Genomic DNA, 27672 nt, shown 5'->3' on the forward strand with positions numbered 1-27672 from the left:
TATCCTTAACTTTCGGCACTCTCCAGCTCTTTCAGGTCTTCATCACACTTCCAGTGCCATATGCAACCTCAGAATTTATCTACCTATATCATCAATAATTCCATTCTTAATTTCAATTTTCCAGGGATTGAACAGGTATATATAGAATCTGAAATCACTAGTACACAATCTCAATCCATGTTCAATTTACTGAAGATTTTTAGCCTCTCATCCCATCATAATGTACACAACTAAGATGACACAGCAGTAGTCTTATTCACTTTTTACATAATTAATCATTCTATCTCCCATTACTTTTTCCCTCCTAAATTACACTTTACAAAATATTCCTTTTCTGTTTAACTTCGAAAAGCTTTTCCTACAACAGCAAACAGACACATGCGTATTCTTATCTATCAATTTGTCAACTAGTAATTTCATGGGTGGAAAAAACTGTCGTTACTTTTGGCCTAAACGCTTTTTATATTGAAAATACAGGTTCAGTTTCATACCTACCCCTCAATTCATGGATGATCGAAGATAAGAATACCATGCAATAATAACCTGATAGCTGTCAGCAAAATAACCATGGGTATAAATTCAGTTGTCAGCAAAATAACCATGGGTATAAATTCATTATTTACAAACCAACAACACAATAACTCATCCATACCTTTATGGTCGAGAGCTTGACACCAGTGAATGGCACTTCAGGGTTGTTGCAAACAAGGCATGGTTCTGATTCCAAGTAGTAGCCATCAAACTCAACCAAAGATGCCAAAGAGTTATATAAATTTGCATTAGGATGGTTAGCCAACAGCTGTGATTGCGTGCGAAGAACAGTCACTGCTCGATTTATGTACTCTATTACCTGAAAGAAAAGGTATTGTACAGTGCTAGTCAATTTTCACGGATTAATACATTTTCATATTCTTTTTACACACACACACACACACAAAGAAGGAACAGAGAAGGGGCAGTGTGAGGATATTCTAAGGCTCAATCCCCTGTTCTTAATGCTACCTTACTAATGCGGGAAATGGCGAATATATAAATTTATATATATATTTTTTTCTTTTCTTTCAAACTATTCGCCATTTCCCGCATTAGCGAGGTAGCGTTAAGAACAGAGGACTGGGCCTTTGAAGGAATACCCTCACCTGGCCCAATTCTCTGTTCCTTCTTTTGAAAAAAAAAAAAAAAAAAAAAAAAAAAAAAAAAAAAAAAAGAGAGGGGAGGATTTCCAGCCCCCGCTCCCTCCCCTTTTAGTCGCCTTCTACGACATGCAGGGAATACGTGGGAAGTATTCTTAATCCCCTATCCCCTATATATATATATATATATATATATATATATATATATATATATATATATATATATATATATTCTTTTTCTTTCTTTCATACTATTCGCCATTTCCCGCATTAGCGAGGTAGCGTTGAGAACAGAGGACTGTGGGTCTTTGAGGGAATATCCTCACCTGGCCCCTTCTCTGTTCCCTCTTTTGGAAAAAACAAAAAAAAAAGCGAGAGGGGAGGATTTCCAGCCCCCCGCTCCCTCCCCTTTTAGTCGCCTTCTACGACACGCAGGGAATACGTGGGAAGTATTCTTTCTCCCCTATCCCCAGGGATAATATATATATATATATATCCCTGGTTATTTAATGTATGTATGTATGTATGACTCATGGTGAGGTGCCTGAGGATTGGCGGAATGCGTGCATAGTGCAATTGTACAAAGGCAAAGGGGATAAGAGTGAGTGCTCAAATTACAGAGGTATAAGTTTGTTGAGTATTCCTGGTAAATTATATGGGAGGGTATTGATTGAGAGGGTGAAGGCATGTACGGAGCATCAGACTGGGGAAGAACAGTGTGGTTTCAGAAGTGGTAGAGGATGTGTGGATCAGGTGTTTGCTTTGAAGAATGTATGTGAGAAATACTTAGAAAAGCAAATGGATTTGTATGTAGCATTTATGGATCTGGAGAGGGCATATGATAGAGTTGATAGAGATGCTCTGTGGAAGGTATTAAGAATATATGGTGTGGGAGGCAAGTTGTTAGAAGCAGTGAAAAGTTTTTATCGAGGATGTAAGGCATGTGTACGTGTAGGAAGAGAGGAAAGTGATCGGTTCTCAGTGAATGTAGGTTTGCGGCAGGGGTGTGTGATGTCTCCATGGTTGTTTAATTTGTTTATGGATGGGGTTGTTAGGGAGGTGAATGCAAGAGTTTTGGAAAGAGGGGCAAGTATGAAGTCTGTTGGGGATGAGAGAGCTTGGGAAGTGAGTCAGTTGTTGTTCGCTGGTGGCTGATTCATGTGAGAAACTGCAGAAGCTGGTGACTGAGTTTGGTGAAGTGTGTGAAAGAAGAAAGTTAAGAGTAAATGTGAATAAGAGCAAGGTAATTAGGTACAGTAGGGTTGAGGGTCAAGTCAATTGGGAGGTAAGTTTGAATGGAGAAAAACTGGAGGAAGTAAAGTGTTTTAGATATCTGGGAGTGGATCTGGCATCGGATGGAACCATGGAAGCGGAGGTGGATCACAGGGTGGGGGAGGGGATGAAAATCCTGGTAGCCTTGAAGAATGTGTGGAAGTCGAGAACATTATCTCGGAAAGCAAAAATGGGTATGTTTGAAGGAATAGTGGTTCCAACAATGTTGCATGGTTGCAAGGTGTGGGCTATGGATAGAGTTGTGCGCAGGAGGATGGATGTGCTGGAAATGAGGTTTGAGGACAATGTGTAGTGTGAGGTGGTTTGATCTACTAAGTAACGTAAGGGTAAGAGAGAGGTGTGGAAATAAAAAGAGCGTGGTTGAGAGAGCAGAAGAGGGTGTTTTGAAATGGTTTGGGCACATGGAGAGAATGAGTGAGGAAAGATTGACCAAGAGGATATATGTGTCGGAGGTGGAGGGAACGAGGAGAAGTGGGAGACCAAATTGGAGGTGGAAAGATGGAGTGAAAAAGATTTTGTGTGATCGGGGCCTGAAAATGCAGGAGGGTGAAAGGAGGGCAAGGAATAGAGTGAACTGGATCGATGTGGTATACCGGGGTTGACGTGCTGTCAGTGGATTTAATCAGGGAATGTGAAGCGTCTGGGGTAAACCATGGAAAGCTGTGTAGGTATGTATATTTGCGTGTGTGGACGTATGTATATACATGTGTATGGGGGTGGGTTGGGCCATTTCTTTCGTCTTGTTTCCTTGCGCTACCTCGCAAACGCGGGAGACAGCAAAAAAAAAAAAAAAAAAAAAAAAAAATCCCTGAGGATAGGGGATTAAGAATACTTCCCACGTATTCCCTGCGTGTCGCAGAAGGCGACTAAAAGGGGAGGGAGTGGGGGGCTGGAAATCCTCCACTCTCGTTTTTTTTTTTTTTTTTTATTTTCCAAAAGAAGGAACAGAGGGGGCCAGGTGAGGATATTCCAAAAAAGGCCCAATCCTCTATTCTTAACGCTACCTCGCTAATGCGGGAAATGGCGAATAGTTTAAAAGAAAAAAAAAGAAAAAAATATATTTTCTGTCTTTCCTTTCGTACTTGATCACTGTTTCCCACGTTAGCAATGTAGTGCTAAGAACAGACAAAGAAATTATTAAGATTACTTCCATTCCTAATCATCTAGAGTGGACCAGACAGCATACAGATTACCAGTTCACTCAAATACAGCATGATAAAGTGAAACATGACCTTTCAAACTAACAGAAGTTCTTCTTAATTCTTTAATCTGTAAACAAAGGTGATTCAATGCACGAGATAAAAAACCTCTTTCACCCCATCTCCAAAAACAAACACTCCCGTTACATCCCATCCTGAATCAATCCTCCTGCAACTTCATCCAAAATATCTCTAGCTCTGATTCTCACACCATCTATCCAATGCTCTCCTACAAATGGCTGCAGATTAAAATGACTGCTTTCACCAAATTTTCAGCTAGTTCAGTGTTTTTCATTCTTTTATCATAATATTTTTTATTTTTTTATTATACTTTGTCGCTGTCTCCTGCGTTTGCGAGGTAGCGCAAGGAAACGGACGAAAGAAAAGGCCCAATAAATCTGAAGACCAGATACACCTCTGGAGCTTCTAATGTTTTGTACCTTAGGCTTTTTGAATTTCTATCATAATGCACAGGTAAAGAGATTTTATATCTGGTTCAAATTCAGCACTACTAAGCACGAAAAAAATCGAGGCACTGATGTATGCATAAATCTTGGGAAAACACTCTCAAACCTAAGTCAACCAAAAAAGTTTGTTCAAAACTAGTCTATAGAGCACATGTATTTAGAGTGTAATAAATCTATTTCTCCAAAGGATATAAACAGGATATTTCCTTTTAACAATTTCATTGTGTCAGGCCACATTTAAGGTCATTCATAATACAATATAACCAAGCAACAACTGCAGTTCTAAACCTTGGTGCCTTCATCTGAATACCCAGCTGATATACTAGTCGACTACATATCTTATGCATAAATGTCACTAGCAACTCAAAAATACAGCTGAAAATAATATCAAGCATCAAAGTAACCCCTAAGAACAATGTAATTCCATCATCAAGGTGAGGAGTTATACTTATGAGGAAATTATAGAAGTTAATTTTACAGTAAAGTATAGTAAAGACATAACTTTCAGTATTGTTTCTATTTCTTATGAAAACTGCTTTCCTTATCTATATACTTAATGGCTAGTCAACAGGGATACTGCCAACCTTTTACGTGATACGAATAGCAAGCTAAATATTTCCTTATCCATATACTTAATGGCTATTCTGGTATTTGCCAGAAGACAGTTTGTCTCCACAACTATTCTCTTAATATGGGAATCTGGCTTAGTGATTATGTGGGAGGGGGCTGTTACAAAGAATTCAAACTGCTACAACGTGGAGGTCCATCTACACCATGGAGGTTAAAACAAAGTGCTTAAAAACTTTATCTTTATCTTCTGATCTTAACCAAAGTGTGGCCAACAAGCAAATGACATTAACTGATGTGCGGCACTATGGAAGGATACTGCCAACTTTTTATAATATATGATTAGCAAGCTAAATATTTCCTTATCCATACACTTAATGGCTATTCTGGTATTTGCCAGCATACTGTTTGTCTCCATAACTATTCAATTAATATGGGAATCTGGCTTAGTGATTATGTGGGAGGGGGCTGTTGCAAAAAATTAAGTAACAAGCATGTTGAGGTGGGACTGTATTGGAAGCATTTCTGTTTTACCCTGTAGTGTTAACTGAGGGAGGTTGCTTGGCAACCACATACATATACAAATAAAGCTTATTCCATAAAAAATGCACATCTTTGGTGACTAATAATTTTTACCTTTTTTTCACAATGCTGCGTCTTGAGAGAGAAGTACCCCAAAAGGTCTACAAACTGCGATGCCTTGCGTCCATAAGCAGGAAGATGAGGCCATAGAGACCACATAAGAGTGAGGAGGGTGTCTTGGTCCCTTGGAGGAGAATGTCGGTACAGGGCTAGGACAAGAGAGTGAGCCTGCCATCTTACACCTGTTGAATTTGACTCCAGCAGGAATGTCCGAACAAACTGACTTATGCGGTTCCGATCCAAATACCTGAAGGGATGCAGAAGAGAAATGAGGAGAAACACGACAAAAAAGAAATTCTATGACTAAATCTTTTTCTTTTTGACATGAATATCACTACTACCCAACTCCAAGTTTCATTGGAAAAAGTCAAACTTCAGCCTGTCATCAATACTTAGAGGAATGAATGTGGATGTGAATGGAACCCTGGTGGTTCAAGTGACTAATACTGTGGGAGATAACGCTAAGGTCTTAGGTGCATTAAGTTGTGTAGAAGGAGAGGTCAGTGTCTGCTATTATACAGACAGGTAAGTGATGTCCCCCACGGTTGTTTAATTTGTTTATGGATGGGGTGATTAGGGAGGTAAATGCGAAAGTTTTAGAGAGGGGAGATTAAGCAGTCTGCTGGGGATGACAGGGCCTGGGAACTGAGCCAATTGTTGTTTGCCGATGATACAGTTCCAGTGGCTGATTCGAGCAAGAAACTCCAAAAGTTGGTGACTTAGTTTGGAAAAGTGTGAAAGGAGAAAGTTGAGAGTGAATGTGAAAAAGAGCAAGGTTATAAGGTTCAGTAGGGTTGAGGGACAAGTTAACTGGGATGTAAGTTTGAATGGAGAAAAATTGGAGGAAGTAAAGTGTTTTAGATATCTGAGTGTGGAATTAGCTGCAGATGGAACTATGGAAGTGGAGAAGGAGAGAACATTACCTTGGAGAGCAAAAATGGGTATGTTTGAAGGAATAGTAGTCCCAACAATGTAATATGGTTGCGAGGCATGGGCTATTGATAGGGTTGTACAGAGGAGGGTAGATGTGTTGGAAATGAAATGTTTGAGGACAATAAGTGGTATGAGGAGGTTTGATCGAGTAAGTACTGAAAGGGTAAGAGATATGTGTGCTAATGAAAAGTATGTAGTTGAAAGAGCAGAAGAGGGTGTGTTGAAATGGTCTGGACATATGGAGAGAATGAGTGAGGAAAGATTGACAAAGAGGATATACATGTCAGAGGTGGAGGGAACGATGAGAAGCGGAAGACCAAATTGGAGGTGAAACGATAGAGTGAAAAAGATTTTGAGCGATCGGAGCCTGAACATACAGGAGGGTGAAAGGTGTGCAAGGAATAGAGCGAGTTGGAACAATGTGGTATACAGGGGTCGACGCACTGTCAATGAACTGATCTAGGGCATGTGAAGCATCTGGGGTAAACCATGGGAAGCTCTGTAAGGCCTGGATGTGGACAGGGAGCTGTGGTTTCTGTCCAATATGCATAACAGCTAGAGATTGAGTGTGAACGAAGGTGGCCTTTTCTTTTTTCTGTCCTTTCCTGGCGCTACCTCACTCAAAGGGGGGATTGCTATTTCCTGTGTGGCAGAGTAGCAACAGGAATGGATGAAGGCAAGCAAGTATGAATGGGGGGATGCTATTTCCTGTGTGGCGGAGTAGCAACAGGAATGGATGAAGGCAAGCAAGTATGAGTATGTCCATGTGTATATATGTATATGTACATGTATGGGCATTTATGTATATACATGTGTCTTGGAAAGGATCACAATTTTGCGCATGATCAATTAAATTCCTAAGAGTCCATAGGGAAAATGAAACACGATAAGTTCCCAAGGGCACTTTTGTGTAATAACAATCGCATGTTTACCAAATGGCATCCTAGCTAGGTCTCTTCATTGTATATCAACTGACTGTTATATTTCTCTCTTGTGTCTCCCCTGATGATGTGATTATTACACGAAAGTGCACTTGGGAACTTAACTTGTTTCATTTTCCTCGTGGACCCTTAGGAATATATGTGTATATGAATGAATGGGCCATTCTTCGTCTGTTTCCTGGCACTTCCTCGCTGATGTGGGAAACAGTGATTAAGTATAATGATAATAATGAATAAAAAAAGACTCGCAGGTCTTGAATGCAAGAAAAGTAGATGGGTGAATATATAAGAATTAAATTCCTAAGGATGATGTGTGGTGTGAGGTGGACCAATCAAATACGGATTGACTGTATAAGAGAGATGTGTTAGTAAAAGTAGTCCAACTCTGAGAGAACTGGCCAGGGTGTGCTAAAATAGTATAGACATATGGAGAGGATCAACAAAGATTGACTGACTAAAAGAATGTACAAGTCAGAGGCTCAGGAAGGAAAGGGAAGGGGAAACCAAGGATAAAGTGAAGAAAACTTTTGGGAACTAGGACCTGATCATTCAAGAGTGTGAATGGCAGGCATGGATCAGGATGAAATGGAGTGTTATGGTACAGGAGGGGGCAACTTGCTGTGAAGAGGCCAAGCAGGGCATATGAAGCAGTCACAGAGAACCATGTGGAGCTTAGCTATGGATGGTACGCTATGGTTTCAGTGATTCTTACATGAATGGATGTGTGCAAATGAAGACACACACACACCTGGAGAAGGTATAGCATATATCAAAAAGGAGTGACCTCAGATCTACCTTAACCAACCTGACCCTTACAGAAAGAAGAAAAAAGGCATCAAAAAGGAAAATCTATTCCTCTTAAGCTTTCAACGCTTTCAAATTAAACATAAAAAAGACAATGACATAATCAAAATTCCTGCAGCATACTAAGAGTTATCTTATTTATATTCTTGTCACAAGAAGCTTCACCTGTTAATCTGTGCTACAAGTACAGCACAATGAGCTTCTTCACCACGACTCTCCCCCTCACTATCTGCACTTGATGCTCTCTTTGTACTGCTTCCCGAGCCCTATAATACAGATAAGTAGCCATATTATAAAAAAAACACGCATCTTTTTTTCAACATGCTTACCTCAATCTATCTACATTTTTGGGATAAGACAGTTTTAACAAAGCTCTGCAAGTAAAGAAAAAATCAATCAATAAATCTGATAAGTGTTACAAGAATACATCTGTACTTGGTTATAACACACACATAAATTCACCTTCAGCAAGAAAGTATCACTGGCCATGGACAAACCATGGTACAAACTTGCCAAGGAGATTTACATTTCAAAGTTGTCCACTAATTCGGTGTAATGATTGTGGCACAGCCTTGAATCTGCAAGAGCTCTGTAAAAGGGTTCCAGGGGTTATTTTTCTTTTTCCATTCAATCTCAACATTTCCTATATTGGTAAGTAGCACTATGAACACGTAAAGAAATGGCCTCGTTCACTTACATCCACTCTCTAGCTGTCATGTGCAATGCATTGAAACCAAATGCCCCATCTACAATTGGGCCTAAGGGACCTCTCTGTGGTTTCTCCTAACTGCTCCATATGCCCTGGTTCAGCCCTTTGACTGTGCTGACTCCTGTAAACCATACAACTCCATTTCACTTTATCCCTTGTATGCCTTGCATCCTACAGCAAGTTCAGGCCCTGAGTCTTCAAAGCATCTTTAACTCTACCCTTCCCTCTCCTCCTTAGTTCCCCTTTTCCTAATTCCTTCTATTTTTGACATGTATACTCTCTTAGTCATCACTTCCTGGCTTATCCTCTCCATATACCCAAACAATTTCAACACAACTGACTCATCCTCTCCATATGCCTAAACCATTTCAGCACACCCTCTTCACATATTTCATACATGGTAGAAGGATGTTTTGATTTGGAGAAATATATAGCAGAGACCATGGAATACAGAGACTGGTTTGCATGAGGAATCCTTCTGTACTACATCCAAGAGCCACAAAATAAATGCTAAATGAAAATTCAGAGGTAAAACTAATAGATTTACTAAAATGAAGTTTCATATACACAAAATATAAATATGTCTCACCTTATTACTATCAGAACTCTTGGAAGGTGGACAAAGTGCTGCTTGTAGCAACTGAAGTACTGTTGGAGCCACACCTTCTTCCAACAGGCAAGACACCTCCATCAAGAACCCAAGTACACTCTCATCCTTCATACAGTACCTGCCATAATATCGAATTATGAAAAAATTCAAGGAATCTGCATCCTATAGTCTTATAAATATAAACATCTGATGGTGGAGTATGAAGAATCTCAAGTATCTATGGAAGGATCTAGATGAAGCAGATGTTTAATAATACTTATTTACACTTTTTATTCTACTGCGGAAGTGAAACGTTTTGGGTAAATGGGAGTGAAAATGGAAGCAGATGGAACTACGGAAGGCATAAATGGGGAATCAGAGAGTACCCTCCAACACTAGGACATTCTCTCCTCTCATGCTGGCAATATAATATAAATTCTTATGATGCAAAATGCTGTTCGTAAATTGCATACCTCTGCCCACATTGAGAAATGCATATCACCAAAAAGCACCACTCCATCAGATGCTTCAACTGCACTCAGTGATATCACCTCCACTGCACACTTTCCTTAGAAACTGGAATGCAGCAACCACACAGACAGCAAACCCCAAACCGAATCACAAATTCCCCCTCACCTCCAGCACAAACACCCAATATTAAAAAAAGCACTCTCTCACTCTTAGCAAAACACAATTCTACTCCATAAAACCCCAATGGCAAACTAAAACATAATGCAACTCACTGCCAATGGCATCAGAAACAATCAAATATTCAACTAAGAAAACACAACATTCACATGGCCCTCATCCAGAAACCAGACTCGCATCCAGATACACCCTCCCTCCTATTTACAACAACACAACCATAAGAAATGACAGGCAAGGACAAAAAGGAGGACTTATAGCACTTGCCCAATGACCACACACAAAAATATGAACAATTACACCAAAAACTAGACAAATGTCAAAATAAGCATAATGTTAATAATACAGTTTAATAAAAAAGGCATTTTTTGCAACTTACTTTTGCCAATTTGGTGTGCGTGAGGAGGCAATGTCCACGCAAGACTTCAGGTGTTCAATCAGCTGAATGAGGGAATCATAGGGAAGACTGATGGGAGTCATACAAGATCCACCAGAGAAACTAAATCCTCCTTGTGCACATAACACCTTCACATCCTGTAAAACAGATTAACTTCTTGGGGAAAAAATCTGTACATGATAAGAGCCCTACTAAGGATTGCACAATCTATTTCTTTCTATCTCCATTTACATGGTGTGAATAAAGTATGATAAGGATTAAAGTTGGAGGAATTATTGGTAAATCTGTAGTCCCATATGAAAATGATCAAGATGAAACATTTCAAGGATTATGTGCCTCTGCAGCAAATACTTCCATGAAAAAAAGATAATCATAAATATGCATGGCAAATACAGGTAAAGACAGCAGATAAAAGCATGATCTACATGTTCCAGGTAAGAAAGAACATAACTGGCAATGTGCATGATGTGCAGTCTAAGAGAGGGTTGGGAAGGGTTTGTTAGACTGTATGATGGTGATAAATAGGTTTGCCTTTAACTGACAAAACTCATATCTTTTGTCAGCTTTTTTTTTTAGGCCCACTGTACCATTTTTCATAATCTTTACATAACGAACAATCTACATAGAGAATATTAGCACCATCAAAATTCTTTGTAATGGCACAAATTTTTCATGAAAAAATGAGAATCATGCACAAACCCTAATATGGTAAAGAACTAGAAATGTGAATACAAGAAATAAAAATAAAGTTAAAGGGGCTGAAACAGGAAAGTGCAACTTACAGGGGAAGTTAAATGAAGAGAGAAAATACAGACACCAATAAAATCAAGTAGAAAGTTTACAGCATATTTCCTTGGCTTTCTGTTGTGCATAAAAACAAAACTGTTGCTATGGGGCAACAAATACTTTTTGCCTTCTAAGCCGAACTCTAACATATTGGTTACATATGCCATAAACACCTACCTTTATATGATAATCAAGTGCATGCATGTCTCTCATCTGACGGTATCGATCCTTGTGGCCACATATAAAGAGCAGCAGCTTTCTAACTTGTCTTCGCACAACTGGAGTCTGCTGGGTCATCATATACTCACAAAGATAATGAGACCATGCTGGTTCAAATTGACCACCTTCTCCAAGCTTCTTCATCTGTTAAAATAGCATGCAACAAGAAAACTTGTAATTTTCAAATTAGTATATAATTACTCTATATATAGTCATAATGAACAAGCTGTAAATCTGCTCAAAATTAATAAACATAATGGAAAGAGTGAAGGAAGTTCACATGTAACTCTAAGAACTGTGAACCATGCAACTCTTGTCATGGGGAAATGATAAGTGTATTTCTTCACTTATCAATGATACAGCTACAGTAACTGAAGAAACACAAGGCCTTCATATTGCTTATTGCCCTGTCATGAGCTACATATAGTGGTAAGGAAAAACAAAACTTATGAGCTCACTACTTTGCAAAAATTTTTAAACTCATCAATGAGCACTCCTGAATTATAAATTCAGCTAAAAGAATCATTTTCCAAAATAAAATGCAAATCTATGCAACTGTGCCACTATATCTAATCAGTCTGTCTCCTCCTCAGAAAGTACCTACAGTGTTAGTACAAACCTTCTAACACTTATTGTTCTTGAGCTATTATGCAGACAAAAATGCATCCACTGACAAGCAAGCAGACAACACATACATATATTTTAGTATAAAGGAGAATTTTCTTTAAATATGTACACAGACAGACATACACACACACAGACACACACTTGAGCATTAAGGAGAATTCACTTTATTATGTCACTGAGCATTCAAGAGCCAGATGGGCTGAAGCACCACCCTAACAGACCTCATCTGTGCAGAGAGCAGTAATTGGCCATATGATGCATCAACTAGATATAGAATCTTTCCTACCTGGTATGGCAGTCTCAGAACCATCTCAGTCAGCAAGTGAGGGAAAGCTGCAAATACATCATGAGCATGACCCTTGACATATTGCCGCAAGAAAAATGGTGACATATCTGGAGGCTGAGTGATGGGGCGTGGCTTTAACAACCCAGCTCCAATAACAGTACCATTCTGCTCTTTTGATGAAGCCCGCCAGTATTCTAATAAGGCCTTGAGGAGGATCAAGCAGTGGTCCATTGCTCCTGAGCGTACCAGACAGCTAGCTGTAGCCTGAGGGATAACACTGGAGCTCTCACTACTTGGTCGGGCCCCTGATTTGCTACGCGACATCATCACACCTGAGGTAATTAAAAAGACATTTAAACCAATTCTAATAAACAAATGGCTCTCTGTCTGACTTTATATGGAAGGAGTTATCAGATTGCAAAATGACTACAAACAAAGATAAAGAACAAAACCAAATATTACACAAAATTCAGTGAATCATCTTTTTTGTCAAAAGTTTTGAGAAATCAGGGGCAACAAAATACTACGTTTATCAATATCCTGACATTCAGCTGGGACTTTATACTTCTGCACCTGCCCAGCTAGTAGAAAAATAAATGGTAGATATGATGAAAATTTTTGTTTCACACAATGAGTAACTCATCACTTTTGCTTGTTAAATCTAGTGGATGTTCAACAAAAATCTATAACCTATAACACCGAGGTCTTCAAACAAAATTATCACTAAGCAAATGTTCATTAAGCAATAAATAACTGTGTACCAATGATCCAATTCATTCCGTAAACTGATCACTTATCCAATGTACAATAATATCACCTAAACAACTTCTAATCTTCAATAGCTTTTTCACTGTGCAGTTCTGCCCCTCTCTCGCCAAGCCTTACCTATGGAACTTTCCCCCATGTACCCAAAGGTGGAAATGGAGCAAAGTAAGCCTTTTCTCCAAACACTTTTTTTTGCGAATGTTGCAAAAACAACATAACACAAAATCAAAACCCTCTTTAAGAAGAATTAATAATTAGTGGAAACGGCAACATTTATAACCTCATCCTTCTTACGCATATAACCTTACCATCACTTCATAGCAAGCCAAAATATTGCAAGCCACAAATGGTACTCTGTACAACTTTACTTTAAACTTTAAAATTCTCCACAACCAAGAATCTCCATAAACATCCTTCATTACCTTACTGAAACCTAACAAACATGTATGAAATACACATCTACACATCACTGTTCAATCAACTCTCCTTTTAACAAATAAAGAATATATATCTTAAGTCTGGTTACCACTATTAAACATACAAGTTTAATCACAGAGGAGAGGGAAAGGGAGGCAAAAATAGAGAAAACCTTCACAATGAGAGCTGGGTTACTAGAAGTCAGAAGTGAAGATTTTGTCCACCATGGAGAAGAAAAGAATGTGGTAATGCTTGATCATATCTTTCGTAATCCTAAATCAAATTAAAAACGTCCACACTGAACAGTTCTTTGGAAGATAAAAGAGAATATCAAAATTATGTCAAGAAAGAAACTTGTTAAAAAAGATGCAAAGATGTCATTCTAAAGTATTCAGAGTTCAGGATATATGCGATTAAGCTAAGTGAAGGGATAATAAAAGCAGAAAGTATACAAAACTTTTTAAAAAGGTGTATGACAGTAAAAAAAGTTCAAGAGATGGAACCCTATGAGTTAAGAGCTTCCTCATCATACCTAACAAATGGGTCATTACAAATACTGGTCTGACTCAACAGAGCCTATAGGTAGGGCTGTTTATCAGTCTACTACATTAGTAAATTTCTTGGGACTTCCCTTGGTGTCTGTTGTCTAGCAAAGCCTTCAACTGATAAGTCAGGTGAAAAGTTCCAAGATATGAAAAGTAAAAACTATTAAGAATGTGATGAAAATCTATGCCAAAAGGAATGCTAAAACACATTTGGTGAAGTGAACTTACTGAGTAATCTCATTACGACGAGCTGGACTTCCTTGCTAGCCGTGCGTTCCGAGACAGTTGATATATCAATACTGCTCATATTTAGCTGGGTAACAAGAGCAGTCAGAACTGCATCCAAACTTGTTCTATCACGAGGGTCATTGCCATCAAGGTCAGAAGTTAACATCAATAGACCTTGGTTAAGAAAATATATAAAGTCAATGAAAATTGGAAAGTTTTAAGAATCTATGATACAAGTGCCACCTTGTGAAAGCATCAAAGGAAATATAATTTGAAATAAACCAAAATACAATTTCTTCAGCTCTGCAAATGAAAAGGTAACTGAAGTTTCAACAGTGACAATTATACAAAACACGCAACTCTCTATGGTATATACATGTTTTGCTTTAATGCTAAAATATACTCACCTGAAAGAATGGTATTGTTGTGACTCCCCCAACAGAAGACAGAGAGGGAATACGGTGAACAAGAGCATCAAGAAGAGCCAAGCGAAGTGCATGCAGCCCAACCCCACCATCAGGAAGTTCCTCCTCTACCAACTCGCCCTACAGAAGAATGAAATGCATTTTTTAAGTGCATGAATTACTTTCAAAAACCCAATAAGCTGCAGACATGAGTGCTATACTTAATCTGTTCATTCATGGATGACCTGACATCATTTGGTGAACTCATTTTTCATGCTTGATCGCAGTTTTCCATGTTAGCGAGGTAGCGCCAGGAACAGATTAAGAAAGACCACATTCATTCACATCCATTCTCAAGTGCACAGCACCAAAGTCTCAGCTCCCTATCTATAACCAGGCCCCAATGAACTTTCCATGGTTTATCCTTGATGCTTCAAATCCCCTGGTTCAGTCCACTGGCAGTATGTTAACCCCAGAACATCACATCATTCCAGTTCACTCTATCCCATGCACATCTTTCATCCTTCTGCATGTACAAGCCCAGATCACACAAAATCTTTTTCACTCCATATCTCCACCTCCAAGTTGGTTGCTCTGTTCTCCTTGATCCCTCCACTTTTGACACATATATCCTCTTTGTCAACCTTTCTTCACTCATCTTTCCATATCTCCAAACCATCTCAGCCTTGGCTTGCCTTTCCACTGAGCTCCAGCCACCCTCGCTAAATCTTTTCCAATGCATTGTACTATCTATACCCTTTAAACATTCTTGTATATGTCAACACAGATTAAATTACTACCTCAGTATTCTTCCACTTACTATTTCAGAATCTTTCAAAACAATTTTAAGAGGTCCTAGACCTTTGTAATAAGTACTAATCAGGATTACATGACAAAATGTTAAGTCCAACTCACCTGTAATGTGGAAGGTAAAACTGCCGCTACTTCACGTAGGGCTGCTGGTCCTGATTCATGTCCCGTGTCACCATAAGCTGAACTCCGACCAGACACATTGTGTTCACCGCCTAAACTCTCTACAACAGATCCACCAGATTCGCTTCCAGCACTTCCAGCCTTAAATCAATATGATTAAACTTAGTACACTAAATAAATAGCACCGACTAAAATAGCAAAGAATCTATTTACAAATGGCAAAAATTCAAATCACAACCGCAGTAGGGAAACTGGGCATTCTCTGCCTTGTGCCAGCCTGGCAGACTTGGGCATAGGAACCCATGCCTGTACATATTCACCTATCCACCTCACCCAAATGAGAATGGAGGTGATGGGCTGATACACAGATGAGTAAAATAAAAAAAAATGAGTTCAGTAAAGGCATATTTTCAACACATGTAAGTCATAAACAGAAGTCTGCATTTGACTTTACTAATGCATTTCTGGAAAATGTAATCTAAATCAAAACATTAATCAAATGGACTTCCCAGTGATTCAGGATTATAAATTGGACTCGCTTCCTTAAAGTTTTCCATACATCATCAAAACTCCTTCAGCACAAGTGCCAATCTTTCCTTTACTCTTACCCTAACTCACCCAAAGACATCTCCAAACCATTCTTCCCCCTACCCTTGAGCTCAAATTCACTCACAGCTACAAGATCCAGGTTTCTCTTCTCAAAAATCCTACCTCCCTCTCCCTTCTTATTCGATTACACTCATGCACTTTCAAAACCTCGGCTAAGCCTTCAAGAATGATGGCCCTTCTTGCTTTGCTCCTGTTCCAAATTTCAGAAACTGAAATGATAGGAGGACTTCCAGTCCCCACTCTCACCACTTTTACTTGCCTTCTTCAGCAGAGAGAATACTAGCATAGTATTCTTTCTCCCTTATCCCCATGCATCCCCCATCACATAGCTCCTCCAGTGCATACAAAACTGTATGATATGACTAAATGAAAATTATGGATTCAGTATCTTCAAACTGGAAGTAACTAATACAAGATACTGTGAATAAGCATGGCAGAAAAAGAAAGAGGAAATTAGCACCGATGCATTCTCTGCTCTGTTATGGTTGTGATTTGAACAAGATGATACTCCCTGAATCCTGTAATCTTACTTATCTGAAGACAACTTCTCACCTCTTTATTTTCAGGAAAATGTTATGAACTAAAAACTTTAATCAGTGATCCAGTAAGGCTAAATAATCTCTAATCTATGATGATGAGAATGTTTGCCCTTTTCCATTAGAATGGGGCAAGAAATGGATACAATTTCACTATAGAGTTGCTTAAACTATTTATACATAAGTGTACCAAAGTTCAGTAATCTTGCCCAATGCATTGTTCTGGGCTTAGCAATACCATTAATAACATCACTTTCAGCAAAGAACTTAAGCAACTTGCAACAATGCTTCTTCATGTAATAAATCCTTGCAGATCTAACATCAAAATATCCACACTTGTTGTACACTGACTTATCCTTCTATAACTTGAGCACATTTCTACATTCTTCAAAATCATAAGCACAATGGACTCTCATTCCTTAAAACAACCAACACTAAAATCATCATAGGATCTTTTGACACACGCTGGATGCCATTACAAGGGCAAAATGAGAGAGAGAGAGAGAGAGAGAGAGAGAGAGAGAGAGAGAGAGAGAGAGAGAGAGAGAATACAAACCCAGATTCAAAACAGATCAACAACGGACTGATGAGACCTTGTATTTTCCTTGCACTGACTTCTGAGTCTTTTACCTGAACAGCCTATGCTGAGTCTAGATTGCTCAGCTGGGATGCAGGTCAACCAGGCCATTGGAAACTACAGCCCACAGGCTCACATAGCCACCACAACCCAGCTGTTGTTAAATTTTTGTAATCACTTCATCCAGGGCCTAAAATTCCTCCACCTAGCACTCCAAAGTGTTTCTTATTTCTGCAGGAAATGTGCCGAATGGTGTGGGCATCAGACATTCCAGGCATTTTCACTTTCCCCCCCTAACACTTTGATTTCAGGGGTTCAGGGATAATATTCTTAAAAGTGTTCCTTGCTTCTTAAAACAACAGGGACATACAGATAGGTGGGTTATGTTGTGCTTTGACAACAGAATGGCAAGTTCTCCAAACATTGGCATCAATATCCTCACACATAACAGTACTGCCAATGCATAAAATAAGGGACAGGCATCAGAGATATAGACAGAAAGACAGATAGAAGTTAGAGTGTAATGTAAATACATAATTCAAAGCTAACACTTTTTTTATTGGTTAATCAAAGTAAGTAAATTACAACAAAACTTCCCTTACATGCTCAGCAGGTGAGGCCCTCAAATTGGAACCATCGGTGGCAGCTGTTGATCCATCACCATCATCATCATCTGATCCATTGGCAGAGGCAGTTGTGTCCGAGTAGTGACCATTCTCTTGTCCATCACCTCCCTCACCATCAACACCTTCAGGTTCATCTCCACCATCCTAGGAATTATTTTAACAAAGAAAAGATTATCACATGATTATAAATCCTAAGAATTATCTTAACAATGAAAAGATCATCAAATGATAATAATGACTAGTAATGAAAGGGAAAATTCAATAAATATCACATTTTCGTGTGTTACAATGGAATGCTGTGAGTTTAAGATATAAAATTATGTTATAAAGTTTTATTTATTTATCTTATCATACTTTGCTGCCGTCTCCCGCATAAGCGAGGTAGCACAAGGAAACAGACAAAAGAATGGCCCAACCCACACACATACACATGTATATACATACACGTCCTTACACGCACATATATACATACCTACACATCTCAACGTATACATATATATACTTACACAGACATATACATATATACACATGTACATAATTCATACTGTCTGCCCTTATTCATTCCTGTTGCCACCCCGCCACACTTGAAATGACAGTCCCCTCCCCCTGCATGTGTGCGAGGTTGCACTAGGAAAAGACAACAAAGGCCATATTTGTTCACACTCAGTCTCTAGCTGTCTTGTATAATGCATCGAAACCACAGCTCCCTTTCCATATCCAGGCCTCACAGAACTTTCGATGGTTTACCCCAGATGCTTCACATGCCCTGGTTCAATCCCCTGACAGCACGTCAACCCCGGTATACCACATCGTTCCAATTCACTCTATTCCTTGCACGCCTTTCACTCTCCTGCATGTTCAGGCCCGGATCACTCAAAATCTTTTTCATTCCACCTTTCCACCTCCAATTTGGTCTCCCACTTCTCCTCGTTTCCTCCACCTCTGACACATATATCTCTAGGTCAATCTTTCCTCACTCATTCTCTCCATGCGACCAAACCATTTCAAAACACCCTCTTCTGCTCTCTCAACCACACATATATATATATGATCACATCTGAGATGTGGCACAACATGGGGGAGTGCAATAACTATCTTGAGAACACTGTCCTAGAGTTGCCCTCTGCCAGTAGCCATTTAAGGGTGAGATACCAAAAACTAAGAAGTGACACTAGAGTCCATCACTTATTCAGAGACTTTTGCTGAGGGTCACCCCTTAAGAGAGTTCCTAAAGAGCACAGGCACGGGAGATATTGATAGTTATAAATATCTTTTGCTGACAATCAGAGGAACAGAATTGTTTTTTCTTATGTTTTCCAATGATGTTGACATGTTGTAAATGGACTAAACCCGGGTATGGGGGAAACAATGAAAACATCTGTAATGCCTGGTTGTGGATAAGAGGACTGTGGTTTCAGTGCATTGCATATGAAAGCTAGAGAATAGATGCGAGTAAATGCGGCCTTTCTTTGACTCTTCCTGGTGCTACCTCGCTAATGTGGGAAACTGCAACAGGTATTTTTTTGGATGTTAGCGAACACTGCCTTTCTTCAACCCTTCCTAGTGCTACTTTGCTGAAGTGGGGAACAGCAACTTTTTTTTTTTTTTTTTTTTTTTGGGGGGAGAGAGAGAGAGAGAGAGAGAGAGAGAGAGAGAGAGAGAGAGAGAGAGAGAGAGAGAGAGAGAGAGAGAGAGAGAGAGACTACTGAATGAAGAAAACTTACATGAGAACGTGCATCTTAAATACCTAGGAAAGAATATGGCAGCGAATATTACCATGGGAGTTGAAGTGAGCTATGGGATAAGGAGAGATGAATGTGGGAAAAGAGAGGTCACTGTCTATAAGTAAGGTGAAGATGGATATATTTGATGGTATAACAGTCTTGGTGTTGAATGGATGAAAAGGAATGGGTGCATATGAGGGAAATGAAATTATTAATTGAGCAAGGAAAGATAGAGTAAGACAGAGGCATAGTATGAAGAGGAGTATGTAAAAGAGAGCTAATCAGGAAGTACTGAAATGGTTTGGACATAAGAAGGGTACAACTAAGTTAGAGAAATGAGTGGCAAAAGAAAGGGGGGAACCAACAACGAGGTGGAAGGATGGAGTGAAAGATGATCTAAAATTGTCTATAAAGGTCTGCGTTTATTTCAATTCAATGAAGACTTATACTCAGAAATTTAATATGGCAATGTGTAACTCTTTCACCAGTATTAAGTAATCTTAATGAAGGTTCTGGGCCTGAATAGCTGAAGGGTGTAAGGAGTGCTAGGCACAAAGCAAAATGGAGCAATGTGGTAAACAGAGGATGACATACTGTCAGGGATGATCCAGGGAATATGAAGTTTTCAGGGACATGGTTGTGGACAGAGGCCTCCAATTTTGGTACATTATACATAACAGTTAAGGAGTGGATGTAAACAAATGAGAGCGTTATTTTGACTGTTCTTGATGCTAGTTTGCTTAGGCAGGAAATGGTAAAATATATGAAAAAAATACATACAGTATCTGCAATAAACCTTGTCTACCCCAAAAATATTTTCAAAGAGCATCACACTTCCATTTTATTTCTCTGTCATCTTTCCTTTGGCTATGATTACCAACTGCAAATGTCTGGACAAGGAACTGGCAAGGTTCCTAAAGTACTCAAAGTTCATGTTTTGGGTCAATTGGGTCTTAGATCTCTTGAAAGAGGTGAGGCACTGATGAGGTGCTGCAGGCGGCAAGTTCGAATTTCATCTGGTTCCAGCAGTTCTTAACTGGATTAAGGTCTGGGGAGTTTCCAGTCTAATCTAAAAGTTGAATGTTTTTCTCTGATAATCAATTCATCACCTTTCCTGCCTTATGGCAGGGGGCACTATCCTGCCTTCAGTGGTAACAACCATAAACCTTACCAAAAGGATGCAAATGGTTCTCCAGCACTTTAATGTGTTGCTCTCCATTCATTGTGGTGTTTTGAGGGAAGAAGTACAACCTTCCCCTACCCATTGTACCACTAAATCAAACAACCTTCCCCTACCCATTGTGCCACTAAATCAAACAGAGATCATCACATTATCTGCATATTTCATAGTATTCACTGTGAAATGCGAGTCACACTGGCTGGCACCCTCCTACCTTCTCCCCCTTCCCTACCTCAACTGCACACACTTGAAGGAACTCTCATTAGAAAAATCACCTTGCTCCACCATTGCTCACTCCAGCCCATGTATTTCTTTGCAAATGCAAGTCCTTTTGCATTCCATTTCCTTTGTAAATCAGGGCTTGGCAACTGGCTTGGGAGAGACTCTTTAAGAGACATTTCAAGGAAGTTTTGGATGGGATTCTCGAGTCTGGCTGCCAAAAGGCTGTCTTACTTCAATACTTCTCATCTTAGTTAGATATCTGTATGTCTCTTAGTCTTCCTTGGGGGACCAGGGATAGGTTTGTGGTTGAATGATGATGTCAGGAAGCTCAAGAGCACCAGCAAGCAGCAGCTTGATCATGCATTCTCCATGCCCTGTGCACCTAGAAATCTCATATGTACCCATATTTCCATACTTCCAGGAGCAAATTCAGGTTTTATCCTCCTTAAAAAAGCAAAAGCCAAACATTTTGATGGATGTGGAAGAAATAGTGTCTAGAAATAAAATTCCGAAAATGACATGGCAGCCAGGAGGATTAAAGAAAGAACATCCTTCCTAAAGACAGCCTAAGGTACACTGAGTCAGGCTGCTGGTGCTCACAATGTGAGAGACAGTCTCAGTGACCAAACATATGATGATTTCACCTTGAGAGCATCATGTGCTTATACCCACAACAAACCATAGCCATGTATCGTCTCGGATATTGTAAGGGGGCAGACAAGGTTTTTTTTTTTGTGGAAATTATTTCATCTTCCTACTCCACAAGACAAGAGCTGCTATAGTATAAATGAAACAAAAATATGATGAAACAAAAATTTGAGTCTAACCTGCTGTACCTCTTGTGCACTAGCTTGGGCATTTCCTCCTGGCATCCCTCCAGCAGCTAACACTTGCAAGCTATGCAGCACTTGACCACTCAATCCTTGGAGGCGATGCAAGCCTGGCAGCCCACCGACCAGGCCTTGCAAGCTTGAGTGCAAGTTTACTATATCAGCTGGGGCCTGACCTTGTTCTTCGTGTAAGGAAAGTGCTATGGCCAGCTCCATCATGGCATCATCATCATCAGCAGGAAGGTCAAGCATACCTCCCATTAATGCTCCTCTTAGTGATAAACCACCACTACTGCCACCACCACCTAAAACTCCTAGAGCCTCGAGGCCATCACCACCACCACCTTTCAAAACAGATATAATTTAAATTTCACATAAAATCTTTATAGGTTAAAAGCTAAATTTTTTGAACATGGCAAATTTGTAAAGATAATTCATAACTTTCAGAGTAACTAACCTGGTTCAGCAATTGGCTCAGCAGCTTCAGCTCCTTCAAATGGTGGCTCAACCAAGGCAGCTCCAGTAGCTTCTTGTTGGACTGTTGCAGGCTTTTCAGTTTCATCTACACCAACACCTACAGACACATGTATCAACCTCCTACACATTTCACACAAACAGTAATAATATGAATTTACTACTTATCATGAACAATCAAAAAGCACAAGAAAAATATTTCAGACATATCAAGAGTGCTAACTCAAGGATTGTCTGATTTAGTCTGCTGTATCCTTAGGTGACTATACTTTTTCCATCATTCCTTCATATCTTAAGAGGCTGATCTACTATCAATTTAAATCAATGAAACTTTTTTATTAAATGCAAAACTAATGGAGAAACAAGTTTCACAAAATATACGATAATACACAACCTCTGGGATAACAGGGTAAGAAAACTACCCGCATATTTCTTGCATGTCACATTAACTGAAAAAGATAGGTAAGAACATGGGGCTGGAAAACCTTCCCTTCTTTCACTACTTTCCAAGAACAGGAACATAAGAGTAAGGCACATGAGGATTTCCCCTCAAGTTCTACCAATGAGGTCTGATTATGTATGGATGAGAAGGGAGAGTTGGGTGCTATGTTACACAAAAAACCTGGTTGTTCTGGCTTTGAGGTGAAGGGAAAAAACACAGAATGGTTTGGGAATGTTCAATGGGTGTAATCAAGGAGAAGCACGAGTAAGAGCAAAACAAGGAGGAGGCATTTAACTCTTAACCCTTATACTGTTCTGGACAACATGTGAGGAACCAACAGTGGCTTCTTTGGTGTTACCTCACTGATGCAGGAAACAGTGAATGTATATGAAATCAAGACTGCATGGTGTGTGATGAGTAGGAAGAGGAGAGCGAGCTGTTCCTATTGAAGGCTGGTATGTGCCAAGGGTGTATAATGTCAACAGGGCTGTTTCATTTGTTTATGGTTGGAGTGGTGAGGGAGGTAAATGCAATGGTTTTACAGAAGAGTAAATATCCAGTCTGTAGCAGATGATGGGGTCTGGAAAGCGAGCCAATTTTAGTTTGGGGATGACAAACTACTGGCGGCAGATTCGAGAGAAACTGCAAAATTTGATGTGAGGTAGCGCTAGGAAAAGACAACAAAGGCCCCATTCGTTCACACTCATTCTCTAGCTGTAATGTAATAATGCCCAAAACCACAGCTCCCTTTCCGCATCCAGGCCCCACACAACTTTCCATGGTTTACCCCAGACGCTTCACATGCCCTGGTTCAATCCATTGACAGCACGTCGACCCCGGTATACCACATCATTCCAATTCACTCTATTCCTTGCATGCCTTTCACCCTCCTGCATGTTCAGGCCCCGATCACTCAAAATCTTTTTCACTCCATCTTTCCACCTCCAATTTGGTCTTCCACTTCTCCTCGTTCCCTCCACCTCCGACACATATATCCTCTTGGTCAATCTTTCCTCACTCATTCTCTCCATGTGACCAAACCATTTCAAAACACCCTCTTCTGCTCTTTCAACCACACTCTTTTTATTTCCACACATCTCTCTTACCCTTACATTCCTTACTTGATCAAACCACCTCACACCATATATTGTCCTCAAACATCTCATTTCCAGCACATCCACCATCCTGGGCACAACTCTATCCATAGCCCACGCCTCGCAACCATACAACATTGTTGGAACCACTATTCCTTCAAACATACCCATTTTTGCTTTCGGAGATAATGTTCTCGACTTCCAAACATTCTTCAAGGCTCCCAGAATTTTCGCCTCCTCCCCCATCCTATGATTCACTTCCTCTTCCATGGTTCCATCCACTGCCAGATCCACTCACAGATATCTAAAGCACTTTACTTCCTCCAGTTTTTCTCCATTCAAACTTACCTCCCAATTGACTTGACCCTCAACCCTACTGTACCTAATAATCTTGCTCTTATTCACATTTACTCTCAACTTTCTTCTTTCACACATTTTACCAAACTCAGTCACCAGCTTCTGCAGTTTCTCACATGAATCAGCCACCAGCAATGTATCATCAGCGAACAACTACTGACTCACTTCCCAAGCTCTCTCATCCACAACAGACTTCATACTTGCCCCTCTTTCCAAAACTCTTGCATTCACCTCCCTAACAACCCCATCCATAAACAAATTAAACAACCATGGAGACATCACACACCCCTGCCACAAACCTACATTCACTGAGAACCAATCACTTTCCTCTCTTCCTCCATGTACACATGCCTTACATCCTCGATAAAAACTTTTCACAGCTTCTAACAACTTGCCTCCCACACCATATATTCTTAATACCTTCCACAGAGCATCTCTGTCAACTATATCATTTGCCTTCTCCAGATCCATAAATGCTACATACAAATCCATTTGCTTTTCTAAGTATTTCTCACATACATTCTTCAAAGCAAACACCTGATCCTCACATCCTCTACCACTTTTGAAACCACACTGCTCTTCCCCAATCTGATGCTCTGTACATGCCTTCATCCTCTCAATCAATATCCTCCCATATAATTTACCAGGAATACTCAACAAACTTATACCTCAGCAATTTGAGCACTCACTCTTATCCCCTGTGTGGCCATACACACATATATACATACAGAGACATACACATACACAGACCTAAACATATATACACATGTACATATTCATACCTGCAGGCCTTCTTCCATTCCTGTCGCTACCCCGCCACACAGGAAATAGCATTGCTATATATATTTATCTTTATTACCTGGTCATCATTTCCCGTGTCAGTGAGGTAATGCCAGGAAACAGACGAAGAATGGCCCATCCACTCATATACACATATAAAGAGTAACTAAAAAGATCACTAATGTACTTTTAAGTTTTTGGTGGATAAGCCTGATATTCAATTACATAGAAAAAGGGTTAAAGCTTTGACAAACTTAACAATCATGGAAACATATACTCAATGTTAAAACTAAAAGCAATCAACAATAATGCACTTACATACATAATAAATTTTTGTCAAAACTATATTCATATTTCGTTTACAAATATCATACCTAAACCTCCTTTCACAAGTCTATTAAAATAAAAATACCTATATTAATGATGTTTTCTAATTATTTGCCATAAAGACAAAGCAAAACATGCATAATCTTTTTTGACTTGTTCGCAGTCTCCCACATTTGTGAGGTACCATCTGAATCCAAAAATATAGAAATAGCAAATAGCCTCATTCACCATCCTCTAATATCCTATAAATAACTTACTCATATTTCTATGAGCTCTATATAATAAAAATATGTATTTCATATGAAAAAGAGGCTAATGTCAATATTTTTAAAATGGAAATAATTGCAAAATCAGTTCTTTCTGTCACTTACCAGGTGTAGAACATCGAGGAGGACTGGGAATAAAGACTTTACGTCTCTTGTGGCGAGGTCTTAAAACTCTGATAAGGGCCTGCTTTGCACCAAAGCTAACAGAGGTATCAGTACAAAGTAATAATTCAGTGTAGAGACGTACAGCAAGAGGTACAGCTGACAAAGAGCACACAGTGTAGGCATGGATTATTTCTACCACAGCTTGGACTGTAGCTTCCACATGAGTCAGTCCTGCAAAAAGTATATGATTACAATTTACACACATATGCTTAGCTTGGTGTACCAAATATAAACATGTCTATGCAAAAACCCATATCACCCAGAAGAATTGCACACAATTCAGCAACCAGTGCATAATGACCACTCAGTACTGATGATCACTGCTCTGATACCTGTATTCCTATGCGTGTGTATTATCAATCATGTTTTATGAAGAGAGACTTTTACACTCACAGAGCCCAATCTCATTCCTTAATCCACAGAGGCAAAATTTCCAAAACCCTCTACCTTCTTCAATCTCAATTTCTGTCACTACAATACATCCCTGAGCCTTGCAAACCACAATGAGAAATCCCTCTCATATGCAAATGACCAGACAATTTTATCACAGCACTGAAATAAAGCACTAAAATGTGCCATTAGAACACTGACTTGATCAAAAGAAACAATCTTCATCCCCACAGAAATCTGGTCACCCTTTGACTCCGAGACAAGTCCAACATGTATTATATACTAACATACATGATATATCATTCCCAATGAACAAAACAAAAATTGTACTACTGTAGCTTTTCTTCATACATATTTGCCATTTCTTGTGTTAGCGAGGTAGCATCAAGAACAGAGGACTGGAGTTATCATGTATAATACACACATGAAATACCAGTATTAGTGAAAGAGAAGAGAGAGGCATTTGGACGATTTTTGCAGGGAAAAAATGAAATTGAGTGGGAGACGTATAAAAGAAAGAGACAGGAGGTCAAGAGAAAGGTGCAAGAGGTGAAAAAAAGGGCAAATGAGAGTTGGGGTGAGAGAGTATCATTAAATTTTAGGGAGAATAAAAAGATGTTCTGGAAGGAGGTAAATAAAGTGCGTAAGACAAGGGAGCAAATGGGAACTTCAGTGAAGGGCGCAAATGGGGAGGTGATAACAAGTAGTGGTGATGTGAGAAGGAGATGGAGTATTTTGAAGGTTTGTTGAATGTGTTTGATGATAGAGTGGCAGATATAGGGTGTTTTGGTCGAGGTGGTGTGCAAAGTGCGAGGGTTAGGGAAAATGAGTTGGTAAACAGAGAAGAGGTAGTAAAAGCTTTGCGGAAGATGAAAGCCGGCAAGGCAGCAGGTTTGGATGGTATTGCAGTGGAATTTATTAAAAAAGGGGGTGACTGTATTGTTGACTGGTTGGTAAGGTTATTTAATGTATGTATGACTCATGGTCACTCTTTGACTCCGAGCGCTGGTGGCTGATTCATGTGAGAAACTACAGAAGCTGGTGACTGAGTTTGGTAAAGTGTGTGAAAGAAGAAAGTTAAGAGTAAATGTGAATAAGAGCAAGGTTATTAGGTACAGTAGGGTTGAGGGTCAAGTCAATTGGGAGGTGAGTTTGAATGGAGAAAAACTGGAGGAAGCGAAGTGTTTTAGATATCTGGGAGTGGATCTGGCAGCGGATGGAACCATGGAAGCGGAAGTGGATCATAGGGTGGGGGGAGGGGGCGAAAATTCTGGGAGCCTTGAAGAATGTGTAGAAGTCGAGAACATTATCTCGGAAAGCAAAAATGGGTATGTTTGAAGGAATAGTGGTTCCAACAATGTTGTATGGTTGCGAGGCGTGGACTATGGATAGAGTTGTGCGCAGGAGGATGGATGTGCTGGAAATGAGATGTTTGAGAACAATGTGTGGTGTGAGGTGGTTTGATCGAGTAAGTAAAGTAAGGGTAAGAGATTTTTTTTTTTTTTTTTTTTTTTTTGCTTTGTCGCTGTCTCCCGCGTTTGCGA

At 39.6% G+C, this 27672-nt stretch overlaps 1 protein-coding gene across 1 annotated transcript in view; it reads right to left on the reverse strand.

The window, feature by feature from the left end:
- poe (E3 ubiquitin-protein ligase-like protein poe) overlaps positions 1–27672 on the reverse strand; it is a 230217-nt gene that overhangs the window by 82520 nt on the left and 120025 nt on the right. Inside the window, exons 46-59 of the mRNA XM_071676253.1 lie at positions 25679–25909; positions 22291–22407; positions 21831–22177; positions 17854–18021; positions 15512–15670; positions 14596–14737; positions 14193–14366; positions 12238–12569; positions 11283–11468; positions 10302–10456; positions 9278–9416; positions 8145–8245; positions 5296–5548; positions 653–850 (exon numbers count right to left, since the gene is read on the reverse strand). Coding sequence (XP_071532354.1) covers positions 653–850; positions 5296–5548; positions 8145–8245; positions 9278–9416; positions 10302–10456; positions 11283–11468; positions 12238–12569; positions 14193–14366; positions 14596–14737; positions 15512–15670; positions 17854–18021; positions 21831–22177; positions 22291–22407; positions 25679–25909 — 2702 coding nt within the window. The remainder of the gene's footprint in view (positions 1–652; positions 851–5295; positions 5549–8144; positions 8246–9277; positions 9417–10301; positions 10457–11282; positions 11469–12237; positions 12570–14192; positions 14367–14595; positions 14738–15511; positions 15671–17853; positions 18022–21830; positions 22178–22290; positions 22408–25678; positions 25910–27672) is intronic.

The sequence above is a fragment of the Panulirus ornatus genome, chromosome 22, assembly GCF_036320965.1.
Source record: "Panulirus ornatus isolate Po-2019 chromosome 22, ASM3632096v1, whole genome shotgun sequence".
Lineage (NCBI taxonomy): Eukaryota > Metazoa > Arthropoda > Malacostraca > Decapoda > Palinuridae > Panulirus > Panulirus ornatus.